The 17,161-nt window shown below is 35.8% G+C and overlaps 1 protein-coding gene across 1 annotated transcript; it reads left to right on the forward strand.

Moving 5' to 3' along the window:
• Positions 1 to 607: 607 nt before the first annotated feature.
• Positions 608 to 17,161, forward strand: fra10ac1 (FRA10A associated CGG repeat 1). The gene is made up of 14 exons (XM_052102350.1): positions 608 to 678; positions 2,097 to 2,185; positions 2,517 to 2,609; positions 2,697 to 2,742; positions 4,220 to 4,296; positions 4,447 to 4,530; positions 4,646 to 4,730; positions 4,853 to 4,898; positions 11,757 to 11,870; positions 12,853 to 12,895; positions 12,993 to 13,123; positions 14,053 to 14,094; positions 14,744 to 14,837; positions 14,968 to 17,161. The coding sequence occupies exons 1-14, from the start codon at positions 640 to 642 to the stop codon at positions 15,008 to 15,010; spliced, it is 1,026 nt and encodes a 341-aa protein (XP_051958310.1). The 5' UTR covers positions 608 to 639; the 3' UTR covers positions 15,011 to 17,161.

The following is a 17,161-nucleotide window of genomic DNA, read 5'->3' on the forward strand; positions in this document are numbered from 1 at the left end:
AAGGCTATATAATGTTAAGATAAGTATATATTATTATTATTATTAAAACATAATTGTATTGTTGATATTTTAGTGCTGTCACGTTATCATTATTATTGTTGTTTGAAACGAATTGCCTCCCCCCCCTTCTTATCATAGGAACGCCAATGAGGATGTTTCTTTGTTGCATTTTATGGCTTTTTCACTGTAAAGATCACTGGATTTTCATTTTTAGCATTTCTTGGAATATAGGAGCAGCTGTTCTAACTTGCGAAAAAGGTACTTCGCCCCCTCACCCCCTCGAATTTCCTGTCACTAAATCGTTACTCATTTTCAACGAAAACAACTGAACTGATGATGTGAATGATAACGCCTGTTTGAAGCGGAACGCCAAACGTGAAAAATAAGCCCAAATCCTCTTTTTCTTCGCTTTTATCATCTTGAAACATACACATTAACATCTCTCATTTAATTCACTAAAAGCCTAAATGAGTATTGTTCGGACTGCACTTTTACAATGATCTTCACATAACGTGAGACAAAGAAGAAAGAAAACAGCACAACGTCACGAGCAGTGGGCGGGGCAACTTTTGTTTTTACCACGTGGCTCATATGTCATCATTTCGCGCCGGTGTAAGATTTAGCGGCATGTAAACACAGATGAGCGACATGGACCAAACTGCTCTAGATCTTGTTAAGGTGCTTATAATTCACAATTTAACCACCATTATAGCTTGATAAAACTGTCAATTCTGCACACGAATCAATGAAATATATTTAATTGTACGATAGTTTGCTATTTATGATTTTAAAATAAGCATTACTTTGTTTCAATAAATCGCACGTAAATGATTTATGGCACATTATTTTGTCCGTATTTAGTCTTTAAGAGCTGTGTAGCATTAATAATAATAATTCTTAAACAAAATGTGTGATTTAAATCATAGCGAGAGAGAGAGTAGAATAATTAACAATAGCTTCTTTTTACCTTGATAATGGAATATACAGTCATTTGTACAAATAATACATTTTGCTTTATGTTATACAATTGATCAAATAAATGAGTGTCGACCATGTTCTGTGACTTTATCTAATTGTATTTAATGTTACTATTACATGTCAAATTATTTCAGATGTGTAGGACTTTCTGTCTTCTGCAGAACACAAACGAATATTTTTAGAAGAATATCTCAGCTCTGTAGGTCCATACAATGCAAGTGAATGGTGACCAGAGCTTTCAAGCTCCAAAATCACATAAAGGCAACATAAAAGTAATCCTTACGTTTCCAGTGGTTTAATATATGTTTTCTGAAGCAATGCAATAACTTTGGGTGTGAAAAAGATCAATATTTCAACAATTGTTTAATATATACATATCTCCACTTACACTCTCAGAATGTGAAAGTGAAAGTGGAGATTTATAATAATAAAGGACTTTAATATTGTTCTGTTTCTCACCCACACACATTATATCTCTTTTGAAGACATTGGTGAAACCATTGGTGTTTTATGGATTACTTTTGCTATAACTGTCTTGCTTTTTGGAGCTTGAAAGGTCTGGTCAACATTTACTTGCTTAAAATGTATGTGTTCAGCAGAAGAAAGAAAGTCATACACATCTGGAATGGCACGAGGGTGAGTAAATGATAAGATAATTAAAATGTTTGGGTGAACTATGCCTTTAAGTCCTGTTATATCAATTATGTTTATTTCATGGGTCTAGTTATTGAGCGCAATTTGTCCTAAAGTCTAAAGCTATATTTTTAGAGTCAGAACTGACCTTTGCAATTTGTAGATTGCAGCCTTTGGCACAGGTGTTGAATTACCTGTGATGTGCTGAAGTGGCATCATGGAAGCTGACTCACATAAAGATCACTATGTACTCTCCCTCTTTGCTGTGCTCAGCTGGTTCACCTTTCCATTTCTTGTCCTACTCATGCAGTCTTCCTCCCTTTTTGCCCATGAACTTCTTGGCATTGTATCACTGTTAAAAAATCTAGTACATTTTTACAAAGCTAAACAATTATCTGCTGCTGTTTGTGGTTGCTTCAATGCTGTTTGTGTGATCGTTATTCTATTGTTGTACAATATTGTTACTATGTTGTGCTCTGTGATAGGTGCATGGAGGTGGAGGGTATGACTCTGACTTCAGTGATGATGATGATGATGATGATGGTGGAGGACTGTCCAAACATGGACAGAATAGGTGAGATTTTGTATCGTATCACTAATCAAAGGGTACTATGTAATTACCAAGATTTTTGGGCATGTAAATACATTGCAATTATTCACAGCAAGTACCATGGTATAATTATCTGATACATCTCTGTTCCATGGTACTATTACAGTACTTATTGGAAGGGATATTTGATGACAAAAGCAAGTACAGATCCCATGCATTTTTGCTCATTTGTAAGTTGAATAACTGTATTTGATTTTTGAGCGATTGTTCTGAGAAATGTATTAAAATAATCTACATAGAATAAACTGTTGGTGCATTAATTGATGCGCTAGTTCTTTTGTGTGTTTGATTTTAGGGCAGGTGAAGATAAACTGTTAGAAAAGCCATTCCAGAAAGGAAAACACACTAAGTTGGCCCATAAAAATCTCGCTGCCTCTGAATGGGACAGGTATAGGCAACATCCATCAAATATAGTCAATTCCTCCATGTCTGGTGTGTGTGTGTTTACTAAAACAAATGTTATGTTTCCTGACAGAGAGGAAGCCAGAAATCGACGACAACACCTGATATCGATGAATGCTGTATCCTGTTTATATTTTTTAGTTTTGTAGTTTTTGAAAAGCTGGGTTTTTTGTTGTTCAGCGAGAACATTTGAATTAACCCTTGTGTAGTTAGTTTGTCCGAAAACCTTTTGTGTTCCCGGTCAAAAATTACTGCCCCACTATGATTTTTAATAAATCTCTCATATTGCTTATATTATCCCAAGATATTGTATTAGATCTTTTTGTCAAGTTCTTGTTTAGTAATTTTGATGGGTTTTGTGCTTATTTTTTGAACATAATTTAAAAAATAATTTATAGAAGGATTTATTGAACTGAGCTTATGCTGGGCAAGTTGGGGGCACTCCCTGCAAAAAAATAAATAAATAATAATAATAAAAAAAATAATGATGTAATAAATGAATAACCACTTGCTTAATCTAAACAAAATAGGTGTCATTTTGAAGCTTACAATCTGGACCCTACAATGCATATCTTATCAACTCTTAAAGTATACTTTTTAATTTGCTGACAAATTGGAACTGTTTTGTTCTCATAATATGTAATTTGTTATCTCAAGAATATTCAGAGTTAGTAAAAACATAAAAAAGGTTATATATTGTTGGAAAATGTAAAATGCGTTGAGCAAATTTGTTTCACTCAGAGGTCAAACTACAGTGAGTATTAGTGTTTAAAAGATTCCCTCTGACACATAATAGTGACTTTTCACATTTTTCCTTATTACTTCCTGAAACATACATAGACAATGACTTAACTTAAAGCAGACTATCTTGATTCAAACAAGCCCAAACACAACATATTATGATAAGTAAATCTTGAAATATTCCTCAAAGAGTGTACATTCAAAGACGATGCACAAAAGGGCTCGCAACACACATAGTGTGTGTGTGTGCGCATATATCTGAGTACATTTTGTGTGCAAACACACATCCACATACACTGATTAGCCACAACATTAAAACCACTGTGTAGGTCCCCCTCATGCTGCCAAAACAGCAGCAAACAGGATCTCAGAATAGCAATCTGAGATGCTATTCTTCTCATCACAATTATACAGAGTGGTTATCTGAGTTTCCGTAGACTTTGCCAGTTCGAACCAGTCTGGCCATTCTCTGTTGATGTCTCTCATCAACAAGGTGTTTCCATCCGCAGAACTGCCGCTCACTTGATGTTTTTTGTTTTTGGCACCATTCGGAGTAAATTCTAGAGACTGTTGTGCTTGAAAATCCCAAGAGATCAGCAGTTACAGAAATACTCTTTAGACAGAGAAGTTGAAAAAAAAAAGATTATTTGAATTGAATTTGAGATTGAAACCAAGATACTAAAGGTATGTTAGAAGAGTAGCTGCATCATGCTGGCCTGCTAAAAGTGCAATTTTAGTAACATTTGACTATTATAAGCTATTTATAAAGCTGATGGCATCTCATACATTTTTCCCAGTCCAAGCATTGCTATGTTCTTTTAAGTGGTAAAGAAATCCTTGACAGCATTTTGTAAGTTTGAACGCCACAAGAAGTTTGTCAGTGACTACATTCTGTACTATGGAGGGAAGATCGATGACTTCAGACGATCCATGTGAGAAATTCACTTTGTTCACCTTCTAGAGAAACATTGTAGCATTAAAACTATTCAAATTAAACGAAGTGGTATATTTAAATGTTCAGAGAAAATGTTAAGGCATTCATAGTTTGATTTCCACCTGAATTTGTGTGTGTCCATACGCAGGTCTAAAGATAAGACAGATCTGGATGTGGTAAGAGAAAACCACCGTTTTCTCTGGAGAGAGGAAGATGAGGAGGATATGACATGGTAATGTCTGCCCATCTGTATTTGGTTTTAATTTCAGCATTCAACATTATTTATGTGCCTTTCTGTAATGCTAATCTCTGTACCGTGAGCCTAAAAAAAGTTTCTGAAATTTTAGGGAGAAAGATCTTGCAAAGAAGTACTACGATAAACTTTTTAAGGAGTACTGTATTGCGGACCTCAGCAGATACAAAGAAAATAAGGTTTGCTTTTTCTTTATGTTTCTTCCCTGTTATGCTAAATATATTTTCAGACATTTAAATAAAAATATTATATGTTCTTTTCATTTGCACAGTTACTGAATTTTTGTATATTCTTTTACCAGTTTGGATTTAGGTGGCGCATTGAAAATGAAGTTGTGTCTGGAAAAGGTAAATGGAGAATATTTTTTACTGCTATTTACACATTATGTACTTTTGGCTACATTATTATGAACAAAAAAGATTAACAAACAATATTGTCCTCAGCCACTAGGTGGTGGTGCAGTTTTACCTTGTGTAAAACTTTGTTTTTGGAGCTTTGAAGGGCAATGTACTGTGCACTGTTGAAACATAACCTTTACAGTTTCAAAACAAAACCTGTTTTAGGCCTATTCTCTTCCGACTGGAACCTAAAGCTGTCAATATGATATGAAGTCTTGAAAAGGTTCCGAATGAAAACCTAAATGATATTATCAAGCATCGCCATTACTGTTTCTCATATTTAGGGTCAGGGATTGGAACAAACCGTAAGCGATCTGATTTGGGAGACAATAAAATCAATCCCATAGATATATAAAATACCCTATAGACTTGCATTGAAGGATGGACACAAGCCATATCTAAGGACCAGAATATCATAGAGACTTGGGGGCGGACCCTTTTGAATTGAGCTGCTTAGCAACCGTCTTAATTAAAACTTAATTAAAATAACACATTTATTTTAATTAAGTTGATTAATAATAATTAAATGAATACATGTATATAAATTAAATACAAATTTAAATAGGTGTCATTTAAAAAAATAGGTGACATTTCACACATTTATTATTAATATGATTGAATTTTTATGGAAATACATTGTATGTTGCGTGTGATAGGATGTATATGTGTCATTCATACTTAAAAAAAAACATCAAACATATTATTTCAGCAATAAGAAACAAGAGGGCATGCTATATTGTTTATATAGTCATGCTGCGCGTTGTGCCTAACAACAACAACCTACCATGACCATATTCACAATATGGCACAGCCTCGTGTGCCTTATTGCTTTTATAAAATGGCTACCACATAAAAAATATTTAGGACACAATGTTTATTATTATTATTAAGGATGCACCAGTGTGTCAGCCACCAATATTTATCAGCCAATTATTGACCAAATTTAAACCAACTGCAAATTGGTTATAAGCATGAAAATGCAGATATAATTAATTATCATCACACTTGTTAACAGCCGTGTTAAAGCTCTGTTTCAATTCAAATGCACAATCCAGAAATAATGATAGCCACATAATGTAGAAGGGTTAGCACTCCTAAGAACATGTGATATGTAATTTTTAATGATACTCGTTCTTACACTAATGAGGAAAAAAAACACTTTGAAACCACCACACTTTGACATTGGTATGGTACCCATTAAGGCTGAACGATTGCTTCAGTTAGTGCTTCAGTCAGCATTGTGTAAGCAAGCGGCACCCTCTAGCGGTGTGTTTGACATTATCCATTATACCACAATAGAACATAAAGGGCATTTTTTTCCCGTTTGTTTGAGCTGTCAAGTGTTCAACAGATATAAATCCATGTTCAATGCAAATTATTTATTTTTAGAACAATAAACAGCTTTTATACCTCTTTGTATATTTTTAAACATAATTTCTGAGCAAAAAAGTGATCTGATGACAAAATAAGGTAAGTCGAAAAATATCGTATTGGCCAATAGTTTATAGTTAAAATCTGTATTGGTCAAAAATGTTCATATTGGTGCATCCCTAATTATTATTTTTATTTTTAAATCATTAAATTCCCTTCTTCTATTAAAAGATATAGTCCCAACAAATAAACCATACATACAACGTTGCTATTCAAGGAAAATAATTATATACAAAACGAAACAAAAAGAAGCTTGGTGATGAGGTCATAGTTTTGCTTTTGATTAATCAGCATCCAGGACCAGCTATCTGTTTTAGATGTTTTATAATAAAAACTTAAGTACAGTAGTTATTTAAATTTCATCCCATTTTAATTGCAATTCAAATTTGAATTACAATTCTGCATTCAGTTTTGTACCTCAGTTCAAATTCTTAAGTTGAATTGGAATTTAAAAGGCATTCTAAATTCAAATTTGAATAGCACACATCCATGCTATTTTGTGTAACTAAAACCAATGACATTGAATAATGTTGTTTCTGGGTCACAGTTCATGGTTATAGTATGTTATCTAAGTAGGTAAACAAGGTTGAAGGGCATTCATAATTTTCCCAATCAGCAAATTTTACACAAACATTGGGCAGATCAATGAAGAGGCCTTTAATTGACTGATGAAAAGATCACAGGCTCTTTCACGCTTGTGTTTGGAGCATGTGACAAAAGAGCAAATTACTTCTATCTGACTGAGTCATAGACTAAATGCCATCCAGCGTCACTCGAACCCTGAGCCACTGATTAACCATGTAAAGCTGGTGGCATGATGCATTACTCACTCATACTTAAACTCTGGCATCACAGAAATCAAAACACCAAGAAAAAACATATGCTGGAAACTAAAACAAGAATCAAATATAACATGATATTGCACGTTAGTGAAGACTATGATTCATTGGTAATTATCAGACCAAAACTCTTATAGATTTACATTTAAGCAGGGACCCAAACCATATCTAAGGACCAGAATGTTATGTAGACTTGGGAGTGGACTTTGTTGACTTGGATCCATGAAGAACCACCCTAGCAGCCCCCCCAGAACACACTACCAGTGGTTGTGGCCTGGCAGATGATAAAACAGGTTAAAAAAATCCCACAGACTTACATTGAAGTAGGAACCCAGGCCGAAATAAGTAGTTGGATGCATGTTGCGTGCCAAGGCACTTTTCAGTAACAGCCCTACTGACTTGCTGTTTGTAAGTATAGCTGAGGTTTAACAGGTCCCCTGAGAAGATTTGTCATGAGGAATTCCAATCTGCTAGTAATTTTTTCAACAGTTAAACATGAGGGCATCCCTGATACTCATAATGAGGGTTAACCCTGATGCGTTGTCATTTCTCCAAAGACTCTGTTTGTCAGCTTCAGTGCCGCTCACGCAAGCTTAATTGAGCTCTGAGTTGCATGTACGTCATCAGAGAGATGGGGTAATTGGGCATCTCTTTAATCTGTATGTGCAACATGAGGTTGTTGTTACCTCAGTCACTCTCTCTCTCGCTGTGCCACGTGTGTCAAGAATATTGAACAGCCGTGTTAAAGCTCAATAAAGAAAGAAAGGAAAATGGCAATCTTACAAAACAGGTTTGCTTATAGTGTCCAAGTTGGACCCATTTTTATCAAAGGTCATGAATTTGTCAATACCTTGCAGGCATGTGACTAAAACTCCTCAATGTGTGCTCAATACCTAATGCTCTGTTTTCAGTCAGAGTCACTCAGGACAGTGTTTCTTAACTGGTATTGCTTCAGGACCCAGAATTGACATAGAAAGAAAAAGGCTTTTGTAGAAAATTCATAAAAACTGATGAAACGTGAAAAAGTTCTGTTTGGGTCAAAAAAGACCAGAAAGAGTACAGTAGATATACAGCACCTCTCTTTTGTTAAAGCTTTTTATGAACAAATTATTTAGCTATCCTAAGAATCCTAAGAACAATTATATAGTTATTGTAACAAGTTTTTTGAGAACTCCAGATAGTAACATCAGTTAGTAGCAGACAATAATATCAGTTGGTGTCAACTGAAGGTAAAGTGTGATGGGCTCAAAGTGATCAGGTAGCTGGCAATGCTGTTTCAGACGGCACACCGTGAGAGGTGTGGGAAGCCTGGCAGAAAAACTCCCTCATGACGCACATTTTTTCCCTGGGCCAATCTGGAGGATCCCCTTGTACAGTAAGCCTGCTGGAGCTAATGTGAGCTCGCTGATAGCTGAGGTAAAATGCTGTCCCAGCCAAGGCTATGGGAGGAGAGAGGCTTCTGATGCGTCTGCTTTGCTCTGTATCTCTCTCGTTGATATGGAATAGTAATTTCTTGTCAATAAGGCCAACAGTATAAAGTCAAGTCAAAGTTAATTTATCAAATGCGTAACAATACAGCATGCATCAGTAATTGCTGGCAATGAAATGCGGAATCTACAAGCTCTAGAGAAAAAGAATAGAGAAAGAATCACAGGTAAAAGATTAAGTTAAAAGTAATTTTTAAAGTAATATTTGGTTAATAAGCTGGACAAAAATTAGGTGAAACATACCATATTAAAGCAATATCACACGAGCAAGAGTGCGATATGGCCCTACATCAGCACTGCTGTGATTCGGCCATAGGTAATCACAGCAGTGCTGATTTAGGGCCATATAGCACGATTGCAAGTGTGATATTGCTTATATACTACAGTTCAATAACAAGTAAATAAAAAAAATTGGAAAAACTTGAGTATGGTCATAAAAACGCATTTGTGCATGAAACTACATTCTTACGGGACCGATCAGAATCTGCCGTTGCTGGTTCAAAAGAAATGATGCATCCAAGCCTTCTTTAGTGTGGCAGGGCGGAGGGCGGGGCCGGGTCGTGATAGTACACACCCGGTCCCGTATTAGGCTAATCAACCCTCTGAGGTATAAAGGTCGACTGCAGGGGATCGTGCGGGAGAGAGAGATCGTTAACGGACATGTCCGTCATGTGTGTGTTTATGTTGTCTTTTAAGTTTATCATTTAAACTATTATTTATATTGAAAAGCCGGTTCTTGCCTCCTCCTTTCCATTGAATACCATTACAGTTAGTAATTAAAAAATGCCGGTTCTCGCCTCCTCCTTTCCATTGAATACCATTACAGTTAGTAATTAAAAAATGCCGGTTCTCGCCTCCTCCTTTCCATTGAATACCATTACAGTTAGTAATTAAAAAATGCCGCTTCAGAAATAGTATCACGGCTGTGCTGTTTCGAACAAGTTATTGGATAAACAAGGTTGGATGTGTGTGTGTGTGTGTGTGTGTGTGTGTGTGTGTGTGTGTGTGTGTGTGTGTGAGAGAGAGAGAGAGACGGAGCATGTGTGATGACCTGTTGCCACACCCAAGCAGAGATGCTGTCAGCTTTCTGAAGGTCAGCTTTCTCAGTTGTAAAATAGCCGTCCAAGCGGGGGTATTCCTCTCGATTTCGCGGTAGCCAGTGCGCAAGAGTCATTCCCTATAGAAACTGCAATCTCCTCAGCCATTTTAAACAGTATGTTTCCAATGTGGAAACTCTGGTAAGAGGTAAGCACCTTGAGTTTTGTAATCAATCAGTCTGTTGTGTCTCTCAGCTTTGATGAACCTTAATGCTGAAGTTGTTTGTTTAAAGCCGTTTAAAGCCATTTCCTACCTTTAGTAATGTAGTTGTAATATGCGCGATCATGGAGTTATGTTCTATGTAAACATACATGCCAACATTTTAGTACTTAAATCCGGTAGACCTTCTCCCATCTACCAGTGATGCTTGATTTAACCTCCCGCGTCTGCTACCTGCGCAGATATCAACAGTGCAAATGGGTTGTAATTTGCCAGGTTGAGGTCACAAATGGGTTAAAATTTGTATAATGTGTCGATTGTGTGAGTAGGATGCATTTCATACAAGATCTGGCAACTGGACAACCTTGGAATAATATTTTGATGTGATTATTCATATAACAAGGTTTGGGCCATAAAAATTACGGGAGTTTCCCAGGAGAAATAACACAACGGGAGGGGTGCGGGAGATGGGTTTGAAATACGGGAGATTCCCGGAAAAACAGGAGTGTTGTCAGGTATGTATGTAAACAATGACGAACGGATTCACTTCATGTCACCAACTGCCTCATAATACACTCAAAAATAATATTTTTCCACCATCTGCTGGCTAACATATGTATTGTAAAAAAAAAATAGATGTAAAAAGAGACACACAGTCTACATTAACTCTTAACACATATGCACTACTTTCTTGCACTTTAGTTTAGAACAGCACGAACACAAGTGGAGTGATACACACACAGTGAAGCGTCCGAGTGCTGATGAGTTGTCAGACCATCAGTGTTCATGGAACGTCTCTCATCCAATCAGATTCGAGGGCCGGAACTATCTGTTGTATATAAATAAATAAAAATGTACACATATGTTAAGGTATAAAATTATGAAATTATAAAATGCTTCTATAATCTCACAGTGAATTTGAGTGAAATTTGGTTGAAAGATCGGTTCTAAGCTGAAATCAAAGTCTTTGTTTACCGAAATTTGAACCACATCCCCCAGTGGCTGAAGTGGGAAGTGTTTTCGAATGTATGAGCATTTGTGTGCTCTAGTTTCCTGGTGCAATGTACACAAATTGCTGCCAAAAACAAGTTTTAGTTGTAAATAATGTAAAGCAGTCACCAGGAATGGATATTTTATTTACTTTAGAACCAAAATTTACTCTAAGCCTAACCGTCAATGGAATAAAAGTAATCTTTTAGTGCAAAAATGCTACCTCTGAATCGGACTCCTCAGCTGTGTCATGTTTTGGAGGCTGTTTGCTCTGGAGGTTGCGGTTGTCGGCCGCATACGTCACAAAGGCTGTCTCATTTCATAAGGATGCTTTGCATAATGAGTCACACTCATCATTGTTTATGTGAATGCGATTATTTCCTGGTTTCCATGGGACCAGAACCTGCATCTCTGAGGCTGCTCACATAATGCATTATCAGCAGCACCACAGGGAAAGTTAAACACATTTGAATCAATGCAGAAATGTCTGATGGGGGATGGCGCTTGTAAGTAACTCAGAAGAATGGGGTCGATGTCAGGGTACTGAAACATGTTGACTACTTGTATGATCATGTTGCACAAACAGTGCACGCCAGCTAAGCATTTTGTGCAGGTATTGAGCATGCTTCTCTATGCCTGCTCTCCCAATTGTCTCTTAGATTGTGAGCAGATCAAAGTTAGTCATCACCAATTTGTTGTCACTACCTAATTGTAGTATAAAATGGATTCCGAAGATTCAATTTGGGCCTGCGTATCTGTCATGTATCTGTGCGTTTCACATATGGTCATCCTGTATCTCACAGGCCAGTTCCTCTGCGGCAACAAACGCTGTGAGAATAAGGAGGGCCTGAAAAGCTGGGAGGTGAATTTTGCCTATGTGGAGCAGGGAGAGAAGAGGAATGCCCTGGTGAAACTACGTAAGTGCCACGGCTGTGCCAACTACTTGGCTGTCTAAAATTTGCATGCTGTAATCCCCTCCGCTCACAGGACACTAAGGTGGAGTTAATCTTAATTTAGGAAGAACCATGTCTGTATTTGCAGGACTGCTTCATTTTTGCTTAATAAAGACGTGTTTTAGATGAACGAAGCACGCTACCTTACCTCAAGTGGCAATGTTGCAGAAATACATTAAAATATAGGACTAAGCAAAAGTTTAGGCACTTGGGGAAAATGTTGCATAGTGAGGATGACTTTAAAAATAATGCCATAAATAGTTTTCATTTATCAATTTATTTGTGTGGGCCATGACATCTGTTGCAGGGCTCCCTGTTCTTCAATTCTAATCTTTTCTATTTGCAAAAGTAATGTTTGGGAGTCTAACATGTATATTTCCTATTGACACACTAAAGCTGAAGATATAAATAATCATCTTAAGACAAATACTGTTGTGAAAAATCTAAGACTTTTGCACAGTACTGTAATTTTACATAAACTTTAATAGACTTACTAAATTATAAGTATGGATAACTATACTTACTAACTTACTACAGTGGGAGCCAAAAGTCAGAGACTACATTTAAATCTGGGATTCAAAATCCAATCTGAAAAATTATATTTTATATAATTAATCTTATAAACAGATTTGCGATAATGGCCATGTTAATTCTTTTATACAAAAAGTCAGATGTCCTTGCTTCCACTGAAGTACACAAGATGCTCTTTGGGACATTCTCAAACCATACTGGGATAGCATGGATCATCAGTTCATTGAGTCCAAGTGCATGTAGAATTTTCACAAGTGGTCTCAGACTTTTGGATCCCATTGTATATTGTTTATGTTGTGCTATAATTCTGCTCTATATACTGGACACGTTTTTGGCCCAACCAACATTGTTAAGGCATGTAAAAATACTGCAATTTGATCTAAAAATATGAAACATCATCAAATTTTTTTTCAAGGTCTGTGCCCAGAGTGCTCCTTCAAACTCAATTATCATCATAAGTAAGAATATTCAACCATTTTAAAACACAATTGCATGTTCAGGTATCCTTAGATTGTCCGTAGACTTTGCCACTTAAGCCCTATGTTGTTTTTTCAGGAGAAAGGAAGTTATAGTTAAGAAGAGACGGCGATCGAAAGAGACTGTGGAACAGTCAAATAAAACCAAGTCGGTCCACTCCAGAAAGAGTAAACGCAAAGACAAACGGAAACACAAAAAGAGGCGCAAAGGCAAGATTAGTTTATCTTGGTTTGATTACATTTGTTTTTAAACTGGACGAAGGTTTTATTAGCAAAAGTGTTGGGTGTATATGATTACAAAGTGATTAATTATTGTAATCTGATTACATTTTTGTAAAACAATGTAGTGTGAAACATTACATTTTAAGTTCTTGTAATCAGATTACAGTTATTTTCAATTAAAGTAATTACTTTTAAGCACATTACATGCGCTAAAGTAATATGTATAATACATTTCAAATATGAATTCATATTTACGTCTATTATCATTTCTGTGACAGCTGAAGGGTGTGACAGTGAATGAGGAGGAAATATTAACATTTTGAATTTGAGCAGAAAACCAAAAACTTGTCTTGTAAAAAAGATTTAGAAAGTAACTTAATAGATAAATAATTAGTAATGTGATTACTTTTTGGTTGAAGTAATTAGTAAAGTAATCTGATAAATTTTTTAGGGAAGCTATGTGTAGTGGATTACTTATTTTGAGTAATTTACCCAACAGTGATTAGCAAGGTATTGCAATTTCTGACCAAGCCTCCAAGCATTTCCAAGATGTGGCTTTGTTCAATGGGTTTTAAATAACAGCATTCCAGAGCATGTCTATGCTTAACTTTGACATATTTATGTGGTGTTGTTCTGTAGTCATGTTCAAGTTTGACGTGCAATGTCATGTCCATAACATGTCCATAGTTGTCATGGATAATGATTTAAGGAGTGGCTATCCTAAGGTAGATTAAGCACAGTTTTATTGGGGGGGGATCACAATTCACAATAATATTTTGTGTCAGGACTTAAACCACACCATAATACCTACAGTATAATACAGGCAAACCCTAGCATTGTGTTGGCGAGTTTTGTACGGGCAAGCGCCCCTCACATTTTATTCCAAAAATGTAGTGAAAATGATTTCTTCTGTACAGAGTATTCTTCAAGTTCAGGGGAGTCCCAAGAATCAGATAAAGGTACAGTATGTTACTCCACTCCCATCACCACCCAAACTTTTCCCTCTCCCCTAAAAATGACTGGCCATCATCTAAAACCCTGAATGCACTCAATACACCTTAAATATCTGTCAAATATAGCTTGGCCAGCTTCTGTATTCAGAGCAAGTAATATAACATTTGATGGTGTATGTGCATGCTCTGAGAAGTTCCAAACTAGTTAGGAGTGTTTACTATGGCAAGCATCACTATACTTTGGGGGTTATTGAAATCCCCAACCCTAAGTATTAAACTTCGGTGCCTAACTCGTCTGCACCATTTGTACTACAGAATTAATGATACCTCAAATCCGGTGGCTTGTTGAGGAGAAGAGTGTTATTACTTTTGAAGAGAAAAGACTTGCCTAGCACATGATAACACAAGCAAAAAAAATCAAACAAACAAACTAACAAAAACATCCTATAGATTTAACATACATTAAATGGTGGAACTGATCTAGGGACCAGAATATCATAGAAACTTAGTAACCAGTAGCAACCACCCAGAACACCCTAGTATCCACATAGGAAAATCAACACTGACATTTTCTTAAAATGTAAAAATGAGTTATTTTACCACAGTACTTTCATCAGTCTTAAATCCTATGAGTCTAATGCAGTATCATTTCTAGGCACAGAGAGTGAAGAGGAGAATGAACAAGAAGAGGGGCCTTCAGAATCAGAGCACTGGAAGGGCCCAGCCCCCGCTGTGGAGGAGAAGTCACGGTGAGTCCCATTTACTTTTCACTATGATATATTGTAGTGCCATGTTGAGTGCACACATGTGGGGGAATATTTTTTAAAGCTCCTAAATGCTTCCACACTGAGAAACCATATGTGTCTGTTTCTCTTTCAGGGAGGAAGTGTTTGATGAGTATTTTGAAGACATGTTTCTCTGAGTGTAGGAAAAGAAGATCTTTGCGTTCAGAAGAATCCCCTTCATGTTGTTGTCTTTTGTACTTTTATGCTTTTGTAAAGTATAGTTTGACAAAACTTTTTTTTATGGCATTTGGGTTTTTATTTTTTTGTCTCACTTAGCCTCATTCGTGAAACATGAGCAGAAAAAATTTCTTTGTTAATCCATACTTAAAATGGAGCAGCAGTTTACGTAAGATGGTTTTTACGCAATTTACGCAAATTCGTTCTGCACATGTAAACCATTTGTAAAACCATTCATGCATAATTTTGTGGATTCAATTCATTGTAACATTTAATAAGAATGGCTTTAAGGACGATTTACACAGATTTGTTCAGAGATTCATTAAATTCAGTTTAGGTAAGAATGGTTTTACAAACGTTTAAAGATAATTCTTTCTGCACTTTAAAGTGTTCGTTAAACCATTAGTTTATAATTTGTCGCTTTCAATTAAATTTACAGCCGATTTACACAAATTTGTTCATAGATTCTTTCGATTCATGCAATGCAATTGAAATTGTATAAGAATTGTTTTACTAGCGATTTACGCAAATTTCTTCTGTGCATGTAACGCATTCGTAAAACCGTTCATGCAAATTTTGAACTTTCAATTATATTTACAGATGATTTACACCGATTTTTTTAAGAGCTTTATTCAATTCAGTGCAATACAATTAATTTTACATAAGAATGGTTTTACAAACAATTTACACAAATTCGTTCTGCATGTGTAAAGCATTGGTAAAACCATTCATGCATAATTTTACACATTCAATTTATAGACGATTTACTCCAAGAATCTTTCAGAGATTCAATGCAATTCGTTTAACATAAGAATAGTTTTACGAACGATTTACACAAATTCGTTCTGCATGTGTAAAGCATTGGTAAAACCATTATTGCATAATTTGTCAGATTCAATTTACAGACGATTTACACAGATTCTTTCAGAGATCCATTCAGTTCAGTCAATGCAATTCAGTTTACATGAGAATGGTTTTACGGACGATTTATGCTAATTCGTTCTGCATTTGTAAAATGTTCATAAAACCATTCATGCAGTTTGTCGCATTCAATTCAATTTACACAGATTCTTTCAGAGATTCATTAAATTGAATGCAATGCCATTCAATTTACATAAAAATGGTTTTACAAACGATTTACACAAATTCGTTTTGCTTTTGTAAAACCATTCTCACATACACTTGTCGCATTCAGTTCAGTTTATTTACGATATACACAGATTCAGAGTTTCATTCAATCCAATGAAATGCAATTACATTTGCTTAAGAATTGTTATACAAACTATTTACGCAAATTATTCCTGTTAGTTTTTGTAAAACCATTCATGCATAAGTTGTTGCATTTGAATTTTATTTATGGACCATTTACACAGAGATTCATTTAGAGATTCATTAAATTCAAAGTAATTACATTTATGGAACAATGGTTTCACAAACTATTTACACAATAATTTGATCTGATTGTGTTTAATGAACGAGGCCCACTATGTTTAGTAGTGTGTTTAAGCATTTTATGTTTACCTCTAAATTTACTTTCCAAGCCCATGCATTTGTAGATAAGAGAATTATTTGGATTCTTTCCAGAAAGACATCGAGTTCATGTAATCATTTTACTGCCTTGCAATATAGATGACAACAAATTGGGACCCCATAGCAATTTACCTATGTACTAAGAGTTTACAATCATATACTATCAAGAGTGTTTGCATCCCCTGGAACATTGATGACTGTAGATTTACTGCTGAGCTTGTACACATATTCTGCTAATCCTCAAGAGCTTCTGCATGGAAATCATTATACAAATTATACACCATACGTCATTCTTTCAGAGCAAATTCACATGGTCATAATGTACTATCAGACTGTCCCAGGGCACAGCTTAGTCAACACTAATGGCAGTCAGCCAATCAATGTGAAGAATCAGTCAGGTTGGGTCAGAGAGCACTTGTTCCCTCTAGTCCATTAATCAGTGTGTGTAATACGTTTATAAATGTGCAAGTGACCTGTGCATTCGTGGTGCAATTTTGTGCTTTCACAAAAAATAAAATGGAGAATAAGTTGTATACTACATTGTTATGAAACTTTAAAGTCCCCATAAAATCATAATTCAG

Source organism: Xyrauchen texanus, chromosome 33 (genome assembly GCF_025860055.1).
Source record: "Xyrauchen texanus isolate HMW12.3.18 chromosome 33, RBS_HiC_50CHRs, whole genome shotgun sequence".
Lineage (NCBI taxonomy): Eukaryota > Metazoa > Chordata > Actinopteri > Cypriniformes > Catostomidae > Xyrauchen > Xyrauchen texanus.